The 22,872-nt window shown below is 42.4% G+C and overlaps 1 protein-coding gene across 9 annotated transcripts in view; it reads left to right on the top strand.

Moving 5' to 3' along the window:
• Positions 1–22,872, top strand: part of DCAF6 (DDB1 and CUL4 associated factor 6) — a 737,604-nt gene that overhangs the window by 502,010 nt on the left and 212,722 nt on the right. For all 9 annotated transcript variants that reach the window (XM_072137281.1, XM_072137275.1, XM_072137278.1 and 6 more), the window contains 2 exons: positions 19,914–20,052; positions 20,437–20,593. In XM_072137281.1, the coding sequence (XP_071993382.1) occupies positions 19,914–20,052; positions 20,437–20,593 (296 nt within the window). The remainder of the gene's footprint in view (positions 1–19,913; positions 20,053–20,436; positions 20,594–22,872) is intronic.

Genomic DNA, 22,872 nt, shown 5'->3' with positions numbered 1-22,872 from the left:
CGCTCCACGTGTACTTCAGTTTTTTTCCTCCTTCTTCCATATACATTGTTTTACCGGCCCTTAGTGGTGTCCGGTCCTTTGAAGTTGTGAGAGCTGCTTTCTCTAGTTACCTACCCTAGAAATACACCTGCCTCTGAAGACTACATCAGTCTGTTCCTGGTGACCATTGAACCTTGGTTGCGAACCCACTACAAATATCCTACATGCTTTACTCCAAGAGAGACCAAAGGTGAGCACCCTAGACCATCTCTATACATCTGCCGATTATCTGACGTTTTCACCCGAGGCGCCGTCCTCTGTTGTTTTCCCTTTTCCCTACCTCCTGCCTATAGTATTTCCGGAATATTGGGATATTCCGGCACGGAATAACAGTTGGGGCTGACAGGGTGAGACAGAGAATTCGGTAAGATGTTTGGCTTTGAGAGAAGATTTCAGGAAAGAGAACATGCCTTCTCGTTATACACTAAGACTGTTCCTGAACAGGTAAGAAAACCTACCGAACCAGAGTCTCCGAACCGAGTTGACGAGGAATATATTGAACATTTATTTTTTGAACTGGAGAAATGGATGAAATCTGAATCACAACATCATCTAGATAAACTTTTCTTGGACACTTATTTAAAGGAAAACATAGTCCCTAGAGGCCTACGACTGCGGCCCGAACCAGCTTTCAAAAATGATCCGTTGTTTATGGAAAATTGGGATAAGATTTTACATGATTGTTCGCTATCTTTATTGAAATGTCTATGTACTAAACGTTTGTCCCTCTCAAAAACCTCTGCTGAAAATATAGATAATATCTTAACTAAACTTGGCCCATATGAACAAAGTAACAACTATAATAAGTATAATAAGAAACTCAAACTCTCTATTGAAGTCTTTGAAAAAGACATACTAGAAAAAAAGGTGGGAATACTCGACAGGGATAGAAAAGGTTATAGAACGGGGTCCATAAAATATTGGATAAAAAATAAAGAGGATGTGGACAAATACAAAGACACGCCTACCACCAATATTACACACAGTAAAAAATGGCATAGAGGACAGCAAATCAATAATAAGAGAAATATCCCCGCTACCAGAAAACCATCTTCCAATAATAGTAACCTCACGAAACACCATAAAGGAGACTGCATACAAGCCAGAACCTTTAAATCATCCCTGAATAGAAACTCAGTGACCAATGGGGTTATTACGATAGCGGGCTGTAATGTATCTAAACCTCCCAACTCCTCCACCCTCATCTGTCCACCTCTATCTACAGAGGAGCACCCTCTCCAAGGGTTAGTTAGGCCAAAGCCTATACTTCCCTCAGGCAAATACACTAACCTAGACCCAAACATATCCATTTTAACTGTACATAATACCAGCTACACGTCCTCCAGTCCGACAGAAGATACAGTGCTTCAGTTCTATACTCCACTTAATGGAAACATAAATAGTAACACCAACATTGAGGCCCCCCTTGAATATACACGCAACCCAGAGGCACCCTCTTTTAACGATTCGGTGTCTTTTTTAGGGCTACCCGGGGAGATGCGGTATCCACCACCACAGCAATACACTTTCAATCCTGTCTTAAAAGAGACTGTGTTCCCGGCTCCACCTCTGAGCCTAAAAAGAAAAAGCACTGTAAGAGAGGAAAAAGAGGCGGTAGAAAAAGAACCAAGCACACCTTCCTCACAGGAGGATTCCTTAATAGAGACACCAAAGAACAAAAGGACCAAATAAGGCATTTTAATTTGATAGGAACTAACGAAGCGAGAAAAAGCCCTGTGGCCTCGGGATGCGAGACTCCTGACCCTGAGCCCGCTACGCCAGGACTCACTATGGTACATACCAACCTTAAACCCAAATCCTCATTCTATCCTACCCACCATAAAGGAAATTTCGTTGAGACCTTTTACACCCTGGTCTCAACGGAATTCCACAATATGTACTCACAAGATAATACAAACCGTACCCCCATTAAGAGAAATAACCTCAGTATGAGAGAAAGAACAGCATTAAAAAACCTGGCCACCAAGGAAGAATTAGTAATCAAATCAGCTGATAAAGGGGGGGGGCAGTTATCCAAAATAGGGACGACTATATACAAGAAGCAACCCGTTTACTATCGGACTCAGAATTTTACCTCCGATTGTCCACAGACCCGACAATTAAATTCAAAACAGAATTATACTCATTATTGGAAGAAGGGTTGAAGATGGGGGTACTTAACAAGAAGGAATATCGATATTTAAGAATTGAGGAACCAGCAACAGCATTGTTTTATCACCTGCCTAAAGTCCATAAGGACATAACCAATCCACCAGGCAGGCCCATCATTTCTGGGATAAATTCACTGACATCTAATCTGTCTCATTATGTGGACCTGTTTCTCCAAAAATATGTGAAAACTTTAGACGCCTTCCTACTTGACACTTCAGATCTGATTAGGCAGGTTATCACCAAAAAATGGGATGAATCCTTTCTATTCATAACTATGGATATCACGTCATTATACACGAACATCCCACATGATCTAGGTATACATGCAATCTCATACTTCTTGAATAAAGACCCGAATATAGATGACCAACAAGCCAATTTTCTCCTAAGGGCCATAAAATTTATTTTACAACACAACTACTTCTCTTTCCTCAATAAAATTTTCCTGCAGAAAAGTGGAACTGCTATGGGCAGTAAGTTTGCCCCCAGCTTCGCCAATTTATTTGTCGGCCTATTCGAAGAACAAATCATCTATGAACATGAAAGTTACAAGCATTGTCATTTCTACAAAAGATTCATAGATGATATTTTCATTATCTGGGAAGGTAGTGAAGTGGAAGCAAATAAATTTGTTAGTGACATTAACGAGAACGAATGGGGATTAAGATTTACATGCAATATTACAAATAACCATGCTGAATTCCTGGATGTAATAGTATACCATACCCCAGATTATACCATCAAAACCAAAACATATTTCAAACAGGTAGATAGCAATAGCTATCTAGATTTTGGTAGTAGCCACTACAAAAAATGGTTAACTAATATACCTTTTGGGCAGTATAAAAGGATCCGTAGGAATTGCACTGATGATCTTGCTTATATGCAACAAAGCAACATTCTAACCAAAAGATTTAAGGCAAAAAAATATCCATCTACTTTCATACAAAGGGCCGCAGAAAGAGCAGGGACACTGTCGCAAGAAACCTGCCTTCAACCCAGAGTTAAAGAAGCCAATAAAGAAAGTTTTGATGTCAACTTTATCACGTCCTTTTCCGCAGATAGCCATAAAATCCGGCAGATCCTGAATAAGCACTGGGAGGTTCTGCCCCATGACCCATACCTAAGAGAAATCATCCCAAAAAAACCCTGTCTCACGTTCCGAAGATCCCAAACACTTAAAAATATTCTGGCATCTAGCAGATTACGTCCAACCAAAGTAAAAAATAACTTAAGCTCTTCCTTTTTCCCGAAAGTCATAGGGAGTTTTAGATGTGGACACAATCGTTGCAAGTGCTGTGACTCGATTAGACACAGACAAAATACATTTGTGTCTCACACTACGAGAGAATCCTTCCCAATAAAAAGTTTCATGAATTGCAGCTCTAATTACATCATTTATCTGATAGAATGTAATTGTAAATTACAATATATTGGCCGTACAATTTTACCACTCCGCGAGAGACTAAACAAACATAGGCATAATATAGAAAATGGGTATGCTTTACACAGTGTCTCTCGTCATGCGGCATCTCACCATAGTTGCAATATGAAAGATTTTAACATCGTACCTATTGAATAGATTCCCCCATTAACACCACAGAGGTTTACCCACCTCAAAAGGAGAGAAATGTTCTGGATCTTCAAACTGCAGTGTCTAACCCCCTTGGGTCTAAATGAGAGCCTGGAGAATGTCGTCTAAATCGTTTATATTCTAGAAAAATTTGCTTGATCTTATTAATATATTAATATATACACCCTCTCTTTTACATTATTTTTTTGTATGTATTGTAGTAATTTTATTATATTTTAAAATTATATTCATAATTATACTTATATTTATATTAATTTTATATTTATATTTATATTGAAAATTCCCATTGTTTTATAGGGAATTCCCATTGTTTACATGGGATATATACATATCCTATGTAAACACCTGATTATCTACCATTTATATAAGCATAACCAATTGTTGTTAATTTTATCACATCCAGTGCGGTCCGGTAAAGTACCGATATACACATGAATACGTTACCTGGGTTACGTCTTCCAGGGAAGGTCCGACTGGTCTACCACGCATGCGCGTGCCTCTGCCAGTTCAATTGGGTCACGGCGGCCGGCGTCCGTGCAGCCACTGCGCATGCGCGCGACATCACCGGCGCCCGCAGAGCTACTGCGCAGGCGCATGACCCCACTGACACCCGCTGGCAATGTTTCGCTGGTTTTTCTGAAACACTCAAGGCGCGCATATCACATTATGTTATGACACACCTGTATACATGTAAGTCTTTTTACCTTATATATAACATCTTAACTGCACTTGTATTGTATTGTTTTGTCCGTTATTTGAAAAAGGGTTGTGGACCCGAAACGCATTATATAGGACTTGTTGTAATTTGGAACTACTCTTTTTAAAGAAAAAGGTAAATAAATTACTATTTTTTGAAAATATTCCTCTTGGCATCTTGGAAGAATTATTCTTCTTCTCTGGGTAGTGGTACTATAAGCGCTCCGCGTGTACTTCAGTTTTTTCCTCCTTCTTCCATATACATAGTTCCTTACTCATCATGGATATTCGTCATGCCATCTATGTACTCTGTTGTTGAGGTAATCCTCTGCGTCGTAAACAAATTTCTTTTGTTTCTTGCTCTCTGTGTCTCTGCGATGGGCTTCTAGTATGGTATCCAATTTGGTCTTGAAATATGTGAATTCTATGCTCTGAATTTTCTCACCAGTTGTGGGGATTTCTTTATGAAGAAAACCAATTGTCAGTGTCACCAAATCTTGTGAGCACTTGTTGCAAAACACTTTATTATCCTTAATAAAGATTGTTGGGTGTAGAGATATGCATAAACCCCTTGGAATTCTTAGTAGTTTCAGGTATTCAGATAATGTAGCAAAATGCAGTGAATTCAAAAGATGTCTCGAGGTTCTCTCCAGATCCCACGTCTTAAAATCATTACTTGGAATTTGTAGGAAGTCCGTAGTAACAGTTGTTTGTGCCAAGATACTGGTTGTCGTCTCTGGACTGTAGGAAAATGTCTCGGATGACATACTATGTTGGTATTCTCTTGGGTGCTTGAGAAAATAGGGGAAAGCTTCAATGTATTTGTGGGAATTTCACAGCACTCCGTATAGTAGTTGATGGTGCCAAACTAGGGTCCCAACCCTGTATGCATAGGAGAATATAGAAGATGGCACTCGTTCCAATTTGATAATAAATGCTTTTATTTTTGTACACATCCACTTTAATACATGACGTTTCGGTCAAATTTATCTTCTTCAGATGCTGTAAATAGTATATATAGTATCATAAATAGATGTACAGAAAACATGTGTAGACATATACACATATACTCTATGTGGGGTGATTTCTTTTCTAGCACCTGCCTGTACACTCGTCTTTGATTGATGGGGCATTTGGCAATAATTGCTGCATTTGTCTTTACTTATGCAATTTGATGTAATAATTGACTTATTAGGGTCTGATACAGTGGTCTTTGTAACATATACTGGTGTACTTTTTAGATGTTTTTAAATTTTGTTTTGTTTAGTACTTTGCAATTAAATAAAACTTTTGTATATAGTTTTTGGCCTCCATACACACTTCTCTTTGTCTTTTTTCTCATGGTCCAATAGTTGTCCTAGTGTGTTGGCCTGTTTACATCATATTATATACCTCTATTTTTAGACATTGAGCTGTGCAGGTTTCTCTTTTTGTGTATCAAATCTTTACAAATCATTGTAAACTTTGGAAACGCTACATAGACAATATCTTTTGCATATGAGAGGACCCCACAGAATCCCTAGAGGAATTTTTTCCTTTTCTTAACTATCTGGACAGAGCTCCAGTTTACCATACACTATGGTACAGAAAAAGTTAGCTTTCTTGACACTATGGTCATAAAAGACTCTAATGGTCATAATTGGAACAATATCTATACAAAAGAAACAGATAGGAACAATCTCCTGCACTATACAAATTATCATCCCCCATCTTACACAACATCTTGACAATATGCAAAAGAGATTTGAGGAGAGAGGTTACCAAAAGAGTATCATACCATTGTAAAGTCTACTCTCCCAGACCTAAAACCCAAACCACCTCGAATACCATTTGTACACCATTTCCACTCGTTCATATATAGGATTCACAAATCCATTAGGAAACATTGGCCCCTACTGAAAGAAGGCCACCCAGAGATCCAGGAGTTCCAGATCCCATTCCTTCCATGCTTTAAAAGACCATTCAACCTCAAGGACAGGTTAGTAAGGGCAGATGTGGGATCAAACGCCAAAATACCTAGACAGACTTTCCTTAAAGGAAACCTACCACTTGAAGTGGTAGGTGTAAGAAGGAAATAACGAGCACCAGCTCAGGGTGAGCTGGTGCCGGAGCTTATTTTTGTTAGTGTTTTAAACCGCTGTATCACGGTTTAAAACACTTTTTAAACTTTATAGCCGAAGCTGCTTTGGCGCACGGAGGTACGCGCTTAGCGCACCATGCGCGCGACCGTGCGCTCGGCTCTCCTTCACTTCCTATGTAGCCGCACGCACGGTCGCACGCATGATGTGCCAAGCGCATACCCACAATTTCTGTCGCATGAAAGCCAGCGCAGATGCATCATAATCACAGTCATAGTCACAGCTGTGCAATCCCCAAAAATGTCAGAAAGTCAGACTAAAGTGCGTGTGTGGACAATTGGTAAATAAGCCCCAATGTATTTTTATTTAATGCATGCCAAAAGGTCAGACCTGAAAACTATATGGAGACTTTTCTCTTCATTCAACTTTTTATTGGTAGCTGCTATACTCATTAATGGTCCCTCATATTAATTTTATGCACATGACACAAATTTTCAGGAAAGATAGAATCAGTATTATTATCTACAAAGAAACTTTCAAGAGTAGAGGTAGTCTGGGATTTAATCCTATAATGGTGTAATAAAAAAATTTTTAGACGCCAGAAAGAGGTTTGTGGTGAATCATATTGCTGCACAATTTCTAAATAGGGAATTGGTCTGACCAGCTTATCACAACAATTTTAGATGTATTATTATATAAGGAATGATCAGCTAAAAACATATCTAGCCTTGAATAAATCCTATGTGGATGAGAGTAAAAAGAAAAATCTGTCTCTGCAGGCCGGTTGTAGTAAATGCCATAAATCCAAATATGCCTCCCATGCGACCACTCAAAGAGATCAGATGCTCTGTCTTGATATATAACAGCATAATAGTGTAAATGATACTTTTAACACAGCGTATCAAGATAACAAAGAAACCTTGAGGATCAATCTGCTTGTCAATAACTGAAAAGGATAAATATTTTTAATTGCTGTAAACACTCAATGCTTTATGTCTACTGCTGGGGCAACAAAGGTATGTGGATAAGACAAAAGGAAAAAATGTAGAAGGACAGCTCACCGCTTGAAGACCCCAGGCATGGTAGACGGCTGTGTGCACGGACTCCAAAGTCTAGACCAGATCCTAGACAGCTGTACAGCTTAAATTGGTGTTTCACATAAAAGAAGGCAGGTGGAGTCCAGCTCAGGTAAACGAAGTATTCAAACTGTTAAAAGTTAATGTTTAATTCATCTTCTTAAAATATATATAAATGCACCGTGGAGACAGGGGACATGGAGACACAAGACACAGGAAACAAAAAACGCAGGCAATGGTGACACGTTTCAGACTATGCCATACAAGTCCTTAGTCGTACCTAGCCTGTCAGACTCGCACGAGGGTTTAAATAATGGGGGTTTTAATCAGTAACCTCGGTAAAGGTATATAACGCTGTCACGTCACAGGTCAGCCAGCTGTACGTGGACGACCAAGTAAAATCTGCAAAGGCATTTAGGACTGTTTTAGAGTCCTGTAGGAACCCTGGTAGGCGGTTTACTAGCGGTTGGAGTTCAAGAACTGATGCTGGACACAATGGGGGTCATTTACTAAGGGCCCGATTCGCGTTTTCCCGACGTGTTACCCGAATATTTCCGATTTGCGCCGATTGTACCTGAATTGCCCCGGGATTTTGGCGCACGCGATCGGATTGTGGCGCATCGGCGGTGGCATGGACGTGACGGAAATCGGGGGGCATGGCCGAACGTAAAGCCGGCGTATTCGGAAAAACCGCCGCATTTAAAAACCGAAAATGTGTCGCTTGGGACGCGCTCACCTTCACCTGGTCCAGCTCGGTGTATTCCGGTGCGTTGAGATGATTTTCAGCGCAGCAGCGCCACCTGGTGAACGGCGGAGGAACTACCTTCATAAATCCCATCCGGACCCGAATCCTGTTCAGAGAACGTGCCGCTGGATCGCAAATGGGCCAGGTAAGTAAATCTGCCCCAATGGGTCTGAGTGTGGGGGAGAACTTATCCTTGTGTTGTTTTCCTAATAAACTGTTCTAAGTGCTCCCTCCAAAAAATAGGTTGCACCACACGTAAATTTAAGGACAGAATCAGTGAACACATCACTGCGGCCAACCCCAAACGCATAGCGAGTACACGCAGCCTTTAAGGCATATCTAAGCATTTTAAAGAGATAAAGGTTTCATGAATGGGATACAGGTCATAGCAATTGAACAAGTCTTCCGGGGGGGAGGGGGGGGACTGGAAAAAAGCTTTATTTTCGAAAGAAGCCTTTTGGATTTTTAATCTTGACACCTGTGCCCCTAAGGGATTAAACCACAAGCATGATCTAATGTATATTTATTAAGTTTACACAGTGTTTACAGCACAGTTGTATATCCCTGTTGGTCTGCCTTGTTGTTGCCCTCTGCCACACCGAAACCCTTGTGCGAGTCTGACAGGCTAGGTATGACTTGTATGGCATAGTCTGAAACGCGTCACCATTGCCTGCTTTTTTTGTTTCCTGTGTCTTGTGTCTCCATGTCCCCTGTCTCTACGATGCATTTATATATTTTTTTAAGAAGATGAATTAAACATGAACTTTTAACAGTTTGAATACTTCATTTACCTGAGCTGGACTCCACTTGCCTTCTTTTATGTGAAACGGCAAAGATATGTGGATACTGGGGCTCATTTACTAAGGGTCCGAATCGCGCATTTTCGTTGGGTTTCCCGAATATTTCCGATTTGTGCCGAATTGCCCCGGGATTTTTGCACACGCAACCGGATTGTGGCGCATTGGCTCCGGCTTTCAAGCAACAGAAATCAGGGGGCCGTGGCTGTTGGAAAAGCAGACGGATTCGGAAAAACCGCAGAATTAAAAAAAAAAAATTGTGTTGCAAAAATAGCACTCACATACACCGGGACGAATGAGGTGAACTCTGCTGGACTTCAGCGGAGCAGCGACAGCTAGTGGATATCGGGCACACGACCTCAGTTGCATCCCCTTTTGTACATACCCCCCATGTGCTTGTACCTAAAACAACTGTACTTAAAAACAACTGTAAAGCTACAGAAAACACTGTAGAAATGCTTTCCTATTACATCCAGAGCAGTAGTTGTTCTTCATAATTTCCATTAAGACCACCATCACCATTTCTCTTCTTCCAGCCTTGCGTTGTCCCTATGGAGATTACCACACAGAAATCTTATGTTCTGCATTTTTATATTGTCCCTAAACCTTTGTCCCCTAATTATTCAACTAAATAATGTAGGAGAACTGCACATTGGGGCTCTTTTCTGAGCTAAAACAGCTTGCACAGGTATCTCATGTCAAAGCTCGGGGTCAGTGGGACTGAAATCTAAGTTACACCCGGTCTTCACCAGGTCGTTCCACAGATGCGACTAGCCCGTGGTGGCAGCTAAGGTCGAGTTACAGAAACAACAGGCAATCTCGTGGTCAGACGCAAGCAGATGTTCAAGGCAGGCAGCAGAGGTGCAGAGTCAGGGTCAGGTCACTATGGGAGGTCAGACCAGGAACGCAGGGAATACTCTCAGGAAGCTTTTTCAATGGCATGGCTTTCTCAATCAGCCACAGGCTCATCTATTTGCTGGGCGAAACAATTTAATATGACCGGTTTCTGGAGGGAGACATGGAAGGAGTTCGGAATGTGCATGGTGGGATCGGAGACAAAGTTTGTATGCCAGGAGGTTGATGCGCTTTAGTACTTCGAATGGGCCCAGAAAATGAGGACCGAGTTTGTAGCCGGGGATCTTCAGTTAGACATACCTGGACTGCCAAACTTTATCTCTAGGAGAGAAGACTGGACAAGGCCTATGTTTCCTGTCGGCCTGTGTTTTGGTGCTGGCTGATGCCTGAAGTAGAGAATGGCGAGTTTTCTCCCAGATGGACTTAAGATCTTGTACTAGTTCCTGCAGCAGAGGAAGAGATGGGCATGGAAGTCGTCCGTAGACAATGAAGAAGGGAGCAGAACCGGCGGATTCAGAGACTAGAGAATTATAAGACAATTCTGCCCAAGGTAAGAGGGAGGACCAATCGACCTGTCGAGCAGAGACAAAGTGCTGAAGATAGCAACCCAGAGTTTGGTTTACTCTCTCTACTTGCCCGTTACTCTGAGGATAGTATGCGGAGAATTACAGCTTGCACTGCAGTTGATTGCAGAGGGAGTACCAGAATATGGAAACAAACTGGACCCCACGGTCCAAGACAATGTGCAGAGGGAGCCCATGTAGCCGGAGGATATGGAGGAAGAACAGACTGGACCGAAGAGGACCTGGCAGCAGAAGAAAATGAGACATCTTGGAGAACCAGTCAGTTACCACCCAGATGACGGCATTCCAAGAGGAAGATGGCAGATCCGTAATAAAGTCCATGGCTATGTGAGCCCATGGTCAACTGGGTATCGGCAACGGCAGGAGCAGACCTGATGGCTTGAGACATGAAGGCCTGTTACAGGCACAGGAAGCGTAGGAACTCACAAAATCTCAAACGTTCTTGACCAGATCTGGCTACCCGTATTAAAGAGATATGAGAGCTGCAGACCTCTGCACCCCAGGGTGCCCAGCCACATGAGAGCAATGTCCTCAAGTTAGTATCCTCCTCCGAAGAGTAGGTTGGACATAATTCTTGCCAGGAAGAAGCTGCCGCAGATCTACAGGAGCAGCAACAACCAGTAGTTCTGGAGGAACAATATGACGAGGAGCTGATTCTTCCCCAATGAGATCAGAGGCACGCGAGAGAGCATCGGCCTTAACATTCTTCTCTGCTGGATGGAAGTGTATCATTAAATTGAAACGGCAGAAGAAGAGGGACCGATGAGCCAGTCAAGGATTGAAACGCCGGGCGGTCTAGGAGGTTCTTGTGATCCGTGTAGAGCTCCTTCCAGCAGATAACGCCTCTCTTCCAAAAAAAGTTTTATGGCCAGAAGCTCCCGATCAACTATGGCAGTCATGGCAAACCTTTTAGAGGCCGGGTGCCCAAACTACAAGCAAGACCCACTCATTTATTGCAAAGTGCCAGCACAGAAATTTAATTCGTGATTTATACTCCCTTCTCTGTCACAGCTTTCATTGATACCAGCACCCTGAGGAGACCAATAAAGCAGAAAATAGAAGAAATTTGGATGATCATTGTAGCTTCCCTCCAGGGTCCCATTATCAGGAAGAATTGTCAGGGCCGGAGCAGGAGCTACAATGATAATCCAGATCTGTCCACATCTTCCCACTCCTCCAGCAGTCCCAGGTAGCGCTATCACTTTAAAATAGCTCTGTGCACAGCAGGTCCTGGGCTGTCTGGGACTGTAGGAAGATACCTGTAGTCTTTTCTGGTGATGGCCTGAGTGCCCACAGAAAGGGCTCCGAGTGCCACCTCTGGCACCAGTGCCATAGGTCCGCCACCACTGACCTATGGAGTAGTTCCTCTCTGCAGTAGAAAAAGTGTTTGAGAAGAAACCACAGGTGAGCGTTCTGCCATTGGGCCCTTTCTGGGTGAGGTCGACTCCAGCTTCTACAGAGGATGCGTCAAAACCTCAAGCTGGAATGGTTTCTCCGTTTCAGGCCACGAGAGAACAGGAGCCGAGGCAAAGGCAGACTTCAATTTAGAAAATGTTTCTTCAGCCACCGGAGGCCAGAGCTTAGGTCAGCATTTTTCTTTGTTAACGCCACAAGGCAAAGGAGGAGAAATGTAGTATGAACTGCAGGTAGTAGTAGCGAAGTCTAAGAATTTCTGTATAGCGGACCACAGGAAGATGATACTAGGAGACCAAGGCAGCATCCATGAAATTTCCAGCGGAACCAGAATCCAAGAAGGCTGTGGCTTGAGAACCCTAGGCGCGTGCGTTTCCTGAGTACTTGAGGACGGACTGGACAAGACTCTAGAAATTTTTCCAGGCTGGCACAATAGAGGCAAAGGTTCTCCTGTCTTCACCGGGAGCGCCCTTGGGGTGTCAGATGAGCTCTATCCACCTGCATGGGTTCCTCAGCAGCTGACCCGGAGGGCGGCAGTAGTGGATATTGGAAGACAGGAGCCAGGCGGGGCAGACTTTAATTTGTCCATAAAGCCCCTTTTTAAAGGTAGAGACCAAAGCGTTTTGGTTCCAGGCTAGTTAAGAAGCCAGCGTACGGAACTGAACTGCATAGTCACCGACAGACGAGTCCCCTTAATGCAAGTTCAGCAGGGCGGTCTCAGCAGAAGACATCCGGGCTGGTTCCTCAAAGACGGACCAGAACTCGCCAAAGAATGTGGTGATATTAGCCATGACGGGTCTTTCCTGTCCCAGAGGCCAGGGCCTTCCTGGAGAGGAGGCTGATGTTTAAAGCTACTTTAGACCGTTCTGTGACAAACTGCGTAGGCATGCGTTCAATGTTCAAGGAGCACTGAGTGATAAAGTCCCTACACATCTTAGGACCCTAACATATTTAGACGGCATGGAGAGTCTCAGCTTGGGTTCAACATAGGGCAGACAGACCAAAGTACCAGAAGGAACTGTGAGAATTTGATGCTGGTGCTGAGTAGCCAACACTTGCTGCAACATGGCATTGACTTGTCCGAGTTGCTAACCTTGTGCGGCAATCTGCCGTGACTGCTGGGCCACTATGGTGGTAAGATCAGCCAGCACAGGTGGCGGAACCACGACAGGATCCACAGCCGGATCTTACTGTCAAGTGGTAGTGGATCATCGGTACGACCACAGGCGATGACATGAGCCGACAACTGGGACCGGAGTCTAAGAGCTACTAGGTTTTCATCAGTGCCCGCCGTAAAGCATGTTGGGCTTGTTGCGACGTGGTCCCACCAGGTCGTTCCACAGGCGCGACATTGTCCGCAGTGGTGGCTAAGGCGTAGTACAGGATCGTAAGGCAAACTCGTGGTCGTGGACAGGCAGGAAGTCGAGACAGGCGGCATCATAGTCCGGGACGTAGCAGTAGGTCAGGACAGACCACACAGGATCAGAGTCGGGAATGGAATCGAGGTCACAATGGGAATTTAGGATATATGCAAAGGGCATGGAAAAAAGATTTCTCTTAGGCATAGAAACACAAAGATCTTTCTGGGGTCATAGGAAGAGGTTGAGCATTTATAGGTTGTAAGGTGGCCAGCGTCAATTAGCAGAGCGCTTGTCCTTTAAATATCAGGCGGCCGGCACGCACACGCCTAAGGGGGCTGGGACGCGTGTGCTGAAGCAAGGAGACTAGGAAGGCTGCTGGTGAGAGGGGGAACACGGAAGCACATGGGTGCGCCTGTGAACCGAAACATGGGTCACAGCAGCACCCGTGACGTAGAACACCAAATGTTACACCACACCCCTTTCTTGTGACACTTATTAAAACCCCCACATTGTGCCACTCACCTAATAATGGTCCTTAAATGTGGTCTCACATTTAACAATGCCACCTACATTCAGGAATAGACCCCACACTCAGTAATAGACTCCCATACTAAACTCACTAATAGCCAAAACCTACTTAACACCTTAGCGCTCTGCGCCGTAGCTGTACTGCGCTGAGTCCCGCGATTAGCGCTCAGCGCAGTACAGCTACGGCGCAGAGACGATGCCGGTTCAGCGCTGTATAGCAGCCGAACCGGCATCGCTAGCCGCGGGATTTCAGCGGTAATCTACCGCTGACATCCCCGGCTAACACCCGCGGTCGGAGTGGGCTCCGATCGCGGGTGTTTAACCCGTTAAATGCCGCGGTCAACGCGACCGCGGCATTTAACATGCCTTCTGGGGGTCTTTACCCCACGATCGCCCCCCCCGCACCGTTTTCGGGGGGGGGCGATCGCTGTTTTGGCTCCTCTGGGGTCCGATCGGGACCCCAGAGAAGCCTTGGAGGGTTTACCTTTAAGATGGCGTCTGTGACGTCATCTTAAAGGCAAAGTGTCAGCCTATGCATCTGCATAGGCTGGCACTGATAATACCCTGCAATACATTAGTATTGCAGAGTATTATCAAGAACAAGCAATCAGATGATTGCTTGTTCATATCCCATGGTGGATCAAGTAAAAAAATGTAAAAAAAAAGGTTTTTCAATAAAAAATTACTTTATAAATCACTAAAAATGCCCATAAGCCAGAAAACATATAAAGAGACATATAACGCTCAAAAAAGTCTAAATCATAACACAAACCCCACATATATAGTATCACCGCGTCCGTAACAATCCATAGAATAAAACTAAATAACTATTGAACCCATATGATGAACGCCGTAAAAAAAAAACGTCAAAAACCCGCCAAAAATTATGATTTTTACCTATTATATCCCACTAAAAATGCAATAAAAAGTGATCAACAAAACATATGTACTCCAGAATGATATTGTTGCAAAGAACAACATATCCCGCAAAAAACAAGCCATCAACCAGCTCTGTAGCCAAAAACGTAACAATGTTATGCCACTTGGAAGACGGCGATGCAAAAATGATAGATTTTTCCCCACATTAGGGTTTTATTTGGCAAATTTAGTAAAACATAAGAAAAAATATTAATGTCTGGTATCCCCGTAATCGTATCGACCCATAGAATAAAGATAACAGGATTATTAGGATATACGGTGAACACGGAAAAAAAAAAAAGTAAAAAATCCAGTACAGAATTGATGCTTTTCTACTCATGACCTCAAAAAAAGTTCCAAAATTTTCAACAATAGGTGATACCAACCCCAAAATGGTAACACTGGAAAAAGCATCTCGTCCCGCAAAAAAAATGCCGTCACATGGCCCAAATAACAGAATAGCAAAAATTTTATAGCCTTCAAAAGGGGGCAACCAGAAAACTAAAATCCTGGCAGCTGCAGGGTGCTCCTTCCCTTCTGCGCCTCGCTGTGCCCCCATAACACAAGTAACGGCCACGTGTGGGGGGTCGCTGCATTCAGGAGAAATTGTAGAACAAATTTTAAGGTGAGTTTTCTCTTTTTATCTTTTGGAAATGTGTAAATTTTAGGGTTAAATGAACGTATAACCGACAAAATTTGATAAATTTGAAATTTCTAAATTTCACCGCCATTTTGATTCAATTACTATGAAGATCTCAAGGGGTTAACAATCTTTGTAAAAGCTGTTTCTGATAGTTTGAGGGGTGCAGATTTGAAAATGGGTTGGTTATATAGGGGGTTTTGTTGCTAAATATGTAAAATTTGATTTCAAACAGTATTTATCCCCAAAATAGTCAATTCCGAAAATACGGAAAATCGCTATTCGATTTGTAGGCCGCGTGACGTCAAAATAAATTATCCAAACATTTCAAAAATTATGAAAATGTAAGGTAGACAAATGGGAAATGTTATTCTGCAAGTTATTTAGGTGGTAAATCTATCTGCCTGAAAACGCGGTGATTTAGAATTTCGAAAATGGCAAATTTTTCTAAAAATTCATCATTTTTTTCTTTTTTTTGTAAATAAACGCAAAACTTATCAGCCAAAATTTACCACTAAAATGAAGTACAACATGTGGGGAAAAAACAATCTCAGAATCGCTTTGATAAGTAACAGCGTTCAAAAGTTATTACCACAGGAAGAGACACTGGTCAAATTTCAAAAAAAAGTTGCGAGCCTTAACCTGCAAACAGGCTGCGTCCTTAAGGGGTTAAAGAAAGGAAACCAGATTTGCACAGCAACTTATTACCAAAAAGATTTATTAAGTATGTACTAAAAATTCATACAGAAATTAATTTGTACAAAACAGACATTAACACACTGGGAGATGACCAGCTGACACTGGAAAGGAGGTAAAAACATCAAGGAGGCATGGAAGATAACGGGATATTGAGGTAAGTAGAATCAATCTAAAGTGGCAGCATAAACATTGTAATATAAAGGTAGTAGTAATTGATGAAATCATCTATAGCGGTTACCTGGGCACTAGGAATATACAGCCTCCAAGGTGGATGAACACCCCAGGGGGGGCTGTATATTCCTAGTGCCCAGGTAACCGCTATAGATGATTTCATCAATTACTACTACCTTTATATTACAATGTTTATGCTGCCACTTTAGATTGATTCTACTTACCTCAATATCCCGTTATCTTCCATGCCTCCTTGATGTTTTTACCTCCTTTCCAGTGTCAGCTGGTCATCTCCCAGTGTGTTAATGTCTGTTTTGTACAAATTAATTTCTGTATGAATTTTTAAGTACATACTTAATAAATCTTTTTGGTAATAAGTTGCTGTGCAAATCTGGTTTCCTTTCTTTAACCCCTTCCCGACGCGCCCCGGGTCCCGGTACATGGAGAGGGCTCGCGGGCCGAGCCCTCGAGCAGACAACCTAGGGTTAAAGTACCCTAGGGAGTCTGAAAAATAGTAAAAGTAAAAGTAAAAAAAAGTTTAAAAAAAAAAAATTATAATAAAAAAACCTAAAAATTCAAATCACCCCCCTTTCCCTAGAACTGATATTAATATTAATAAGCAGTAAAAATCATAAACACATTAGGTATCGCCGCGTCCGAAAATGTCCGATCTATCAAAATATAATAACGGTTTTCACTGCGTTTAACCTCGTAACGAAAAATAGCGTCCAAAGACAAAAATGACATTTTTTTGCCATTTTGGAAAATATAAAAAAATTAATAAAAAGTGATCAAAAGGTCGCACAGTCCTAAAAATGATAGCAATGAAAACGCCATCAAAAGTTGCAAAAAATGACACCACCCACAGCTCCGTACACCAAAGTATGAAAAAGTTATTGCCGCCAGAAGATGGCAAAATCAAAAAAAAAAAATTTGTACAGGAGGTTTTAATTTTTTTTAATGTATGAAAACATTATAAAACCTATACAAATTTGGTATCCACGTGATCGTACCGACACAAAGAATAAATTAGACATGTCATTTGTGGCACACAGTGAAAGCTGTAAAATCCAAGCCCACAAGAAAGTGTCGCAAATGTGTTTTTTCACCATTTTCACTGCATTTGGAATTTTTTTCCCGCTTCCCAGTACGCGCCATGGAATATTGAATACCGTCACTACGAAGTGCAATTTGTTACGCAGAAAATAAGCCATAACACAGCTCTTTATGTGGAAAAATAAAAAAGTTATAGATTTTTGAAGGTGGAGAGTGAAAAATGGAAGTGAAAAAACTAAAAAAGGCCAAGTCGTGAAGGGGTTCAGTAGGTTTTGTATATTCCGTACCAGTTACAGGTTTACTTTAATTTTCACTTAGAGGAGTTTGCAACATTTCTCCATCTCTGTTTCAATTGCTCTTTTGGAGATTGCTACTCACTAATAGCCCCCTACACATTTATTACTAGCCCCACCCACACTCAAGTTCTAACATTCAATAATAGCCCCCCACATTTAGAAATACCGTAGCCCTTCCATGCTTACTATTAGCCCCCATTCAGTAATAGCCCCCTCACTATTAGCCCCCCACACCCACTACTAGCCAAACGATCACTTATCACCCCTACATTCAGAATAGACCCCTCACACTCACTAATAGCCCCCATATTTAGTAATAGCCCCCTCAATCTAATAGCCACAAACTACTTAGTAAAATGACTAACTTATAACCTCCACCTACTCAGCATAGCCAGACAACACTCAGGAATAGTCTCCACATAAAGTAGTGCCCCACAAACCCCATATGCACACTGTTTGGAGAGGATGCAAATAGAGATGGCAGTGAAGAAAGCCAGCAGATAACATTTGGGATGTTAGGTCTTTTGACCTAACGACGCCCCTGTAAAGCAGTTAACAACAACTTGCATAACATTAAAACAGCAGTGAAGTATGTTACAAGGAACAAGAAAGGATATATTGGGATTGACATTGGATAGAACTGCATATATTCCAGATTAAATTTTCCAATATCCAGACCACACCTTGTGGTAACCGTCTCACATACATGATGAGAAGACCCATCACCATTTATTCCAGCAAACAACCAATGTTCACAGCTACTTTACTGCTTCCCATTCTTCTTCCACACATGAGGTGTGGCCAATTCTCTTCCATCCAAAGAGACAGATCTTCCTGAGAAAGTTTCCATTATTTCAGGAGTTGCAGTTTTGCTGGAGACATCACCACAATTTTCTTCCTATCCTTACTTATAAGGGATGTTATGAATACGGAGAACCTCAGCAGCCTCTTGGAATTCCTGCCTTCTCGTGAGGGTGGGCACCAACAAATTAATATACAGAGATATCTCTGTATATGCCGATACCTTTGTGAAATCCCTTTGGCATTACAAGCTGCTCTCATTAATTTTTAAGTGCAACATCACTATCACATCTCTTGGCACGTTTGGGCAGCCTATGCACCTGGTCTGCAAGTCCATTTGTGGAGTATCTGGCAATAGTGCCACAAAAAAGTTAGGTGCAAAGTATTAAAAAGTATTGGTAAATGTGTTAAAAAATGTAACCATGACCGAATTGTGGTGCACGAACATAACAAACACATATGCAAGCTCCAAAGACACTTTTTTCATGCAAACATGGAGAAAAAATTGGTGCCGACACAAAAATGTATTTCTGTTATTGCCTGTACACTTCAACTGTCTTCAACTGTCTGCATTCCATCTGGAGAAGAATGGAATGTATAAATTAAAAATAGCAATGTATTTTTATGTAGAATCAGTAATCCAAAGGAAACAGTACCTCCCTGTTGAGCATATCAGATGTTTAAGCATGTATGGATCAGAGAAAGTGTGCAAAAGATGCATGGTTTGTTTAATGTACAGCCTGTGAGTGGAAGTTTTGGAAATGTTGTTATGAATATAAGACTGGACTTAAGATGGTTCTGAACTTGGTAGGAGGACATTAATATCAATGATAACATTTTGGAGGTGCTGACTGCTTAAAGGAAACCTGACGGCACCTTACTCGCCTTAAGCCCATCAACAGTACCTTGTTATGTATTATGCATGTCCCTGAAAGTCCTTCTGTCATATTTCTATGTGCCAAGTCAAGGAGGTAGGGCTGTTTGTCCAGGCAATCAGGCAGCCCCACCTCCTGACCACCACTTGATTCGTCCACTTTTACAATGCAGAGATCTTGCAGCTCCAAGATCACAGGTGGGTTGCAAGATCTCGGCTTTAAAGGAGAATGATGGGTGGATGTTTCAGCGGTAAAGCTGGCACACACAATGTAGGAGGTGGGGCTGCATGACTGCCTAGATGAGCAGGCCTACCTCCTTGACTGCATTTTATTTCAATTTTATATCTGCGTTTAATACTTCCTCACAAACTTTTTGTATTTATTTTACATTTTTCTTCTTGTTAAACAAGCAACATGATTTCATAGTGATTTTTTTATGAAAATAATTTTGTTCTTATGTAAAATTTTGGTTATTTAATCATTTTCACAGCATGTTTACTATTTTTAATCGTATTTTAGGAGATCAGCAGCAGCGCGAATCCAAGAGCTATTTAGAAGAAGAAAAGAAAGAAAGGAGTTGGAAGAACTGGATATGCAAAATGTTCGTCAGCCCCCTTTAAAACTTGTGTACAAAGGTCACAGAAACTCACGAACTATGGTAATTAAGTTTATTTAACTTCTTAGCAAGTACATGTATCTCACCAAGAGGTTAAGGCTGTACGGAGAGGGCTTACAGGTTGAAGTCTCTCCATACAGTGCTTTTTTATTTCTGCAGACACCTGTGTTAAATTCTATGATTTGTGCCACCAATGATTGCAACAATTTACCTATTGGGTGCCGTTTAAAACAGACAATGTCACCTAAGCAAAGCTGTCATGATGATTGCATATGGTGAATTCTGTAATGTCCAAAAACTTCACAAACCAAACAAATGCTTTTAGACCATTTTATGGCTCTTTTTTATTTAAAATTAGTCTCCTCAATAAGGTGTTAATCTTCCTCACTAAATCTTCGGCCAATAATTTCTGTTTAAATTTTACAGATCAAAGAGTCTAGTTTTTGGGGTAAGAACTTTGTCATAAGTGGTTCTGACTGCGGTCACATCTTCATCTGGGATCGGCATACAACTGAAATTCTAATGCTCTTAGAAGCAGACAATCATGTTGTAAACTGTCTTCAACCACATCCCTATGATCCAAGTGAGTAACAGTAATTTTGTGAGTTTTTTTTTCAATTTCAAATTGAATTTTCCGATGATGACTTGTATTCTTTTTGTACCACTAATATAAGTGACAAAATGGTGGTGGCATTACAATCTTCAATGGCTTATAGGAAGGAGATAGCAGATGATTCTGTATGCAACTATGACCTAGGGAGAGTTTCATTCGGGGTCCCACTCTCACTAAATTAATGAGTCGGCAGATCAAGCAAGTATCCTGCCATTCAATTCAATGGGTGTCTTGGAAATTGACAGGTTCAGCTTGGTTTTCTCCAACTAACTGAATGAAGTAACAGGTCACATGCTGGACCTGCTGCTCCATCTTTTGAGAATAAAACCATTGTTTTCATCAACTATGGGGGTCCTTGCTGTCAGACCCCCTATCATGTACATTTGGAATAACAATGAAGCTTGAAACAAGCTTTAAAGTGATTGTGTTAACATAAAAGATTATACTGGGGGCATTGTGTTGGATTACTGGCTGGCTATATACTAGGGGGCATGGGCTGGCTGGCTATATACTGGGAGCAGGAGCTGGCTATATACTAGGGGGGGTTGGCTGACTGGCTATGTACTATGGGGCTATGGCTGTCTATATAATAGGGTGCATGGGCTGGCTGGCTATATACTAGGGGGCATAGGCTGGCTGACTATATACTTGGGGTCATGGGCTTGCTGGTTATACACTTGGTGGCCATGCGCTGGCTGTATACAGTGGAGGGGCATAGGCTGGCTGTCTATACACTGGGTTACATGAGCTGGCTATATATACTAAGGGGCAAGGGCTGGCTATAAACTATAGGGCATGGGCTGGCTATATACTAGGGGGAATGGGTTGTCTGGCTATGTACTAGGGAGCATGGCCTGGCTATGTACTAGGGAGCATGGCCTGGCTATATACTAGGGGGCATGGTCTGGCTGGCTATATACTAGGAGGCAAGGGCTGGCTGGCTATATACTAGGGGGAATGGGCTGGCTATGTACTAGGTGGCATGAGCTGGCTGGCTATATATTAGGGGGCCTGGGCTGGCTGGCTATATACTAGGGGTCATGGGCTGGCTGGTTATATAATTAGGGGATGGGCTGGCTGGCTATATATGAGGGGGCTTGGCTATATACTGGATGGGCATAGGCTGGCTATAAACTAGGGGCATGGGCTGGCTGTCTATATACTGGGTTACATGAACTGGCTATATATACTAGGGGGCAAGGGCTGGCCATAAACTATAGGGCATGGGATGGCTATATACTAGGGGGAATGGGTTGTCTGGCTATGTACTAGGGAGCATGGGCTGTCTGGCTTTATACTAGGGGTTATGGGCTGGCTATATACTAGGGGGTATGGTCTGGCTATATACTAGGGGGCATGGGTAGCTATATACTAGGGGGAATGGGCTGGCTGGCTATGTACTAGGTGGCATGAGCTTCCGATGCATGACGTCTCCTCCTGGCTTCTTCTTTTTTTTAATGTGCATGACTGGAAGCTGCCATTCTTCACACCTAATGATGAGAGATGCCAGCTTTCAGGCATGCGCAGAAGAAGGAAAAGGCCAGAGTGCTGGATGAGATGTCATGAATCGAAACTCCAGTGTAAATTATTATTTTTTTATTTTGCTAGGAATTAACATTGTTACAGTCCAGTTTTGACTTTTCTGTACCTTTCTTTACTAAGTGACTGCTGGAGAAATTTTTCTGTCAGTGGCCCTTTAAAAGTGTAGGTCTTAAATAAAGTAAACAAAAAGATGGTGCTGAGTCCCATAGGGAACTTGTAGCTTCAATTTAAGTCAATGATAAGCAGGAAAAGGAGCTGCAGAACCTCCAAATACACGCGCCAGCCACAGCATAACCTCCAAATACATACGACAGCTGCTGACGAACATCCCAATACACATGCCAGCCGCTGTAGAACCCCCCCAATATACGCGGCATCTGCTGGAGATCCTCCCAATACACCCTACAGCTGCCACGGAACCCCCCAATAGACATTCCAGCCACTGCAGAACCTCCCAATACATGCGCCAGCCACCGCAGAACCTCCCAATACATGAACCAGCTGCTGCAGAACCTCCAAATACACGCACTAACCACTGCAGAACCCCCCAATACACGTGCCAGCCACTGCAGAACCCCCCCAATACACACACCAGCTACTACATAACCTCCTAATACATGTGCCAGTTGCTGCAGAACCTCCCAACACATGTGCCAGCTGCTGCAGAACATCACGATACATTCGTCAGCTGCTGCAGAACCTCCCAA

The sequence above is a fragment of the Engystomops pustulosus genome, chromosome 2, assembly GCF_040894005.1.
Source record: "Engystomops pustulosus chromosome 2, aEngPut4.maternal, whole genome shotgun sequence".
Lineage (NCBI taxonomy): Eukaryota > Metazoa > Chordata > Amphibia > Anura > Leptodactylidae > Engystomops > Engystomops pustulosus.
The sequence above is the reverse complement of the archived record's forward strand: the minus strand, read 5'-3'. Positions and strand labels throughout refer to the sequence as shown.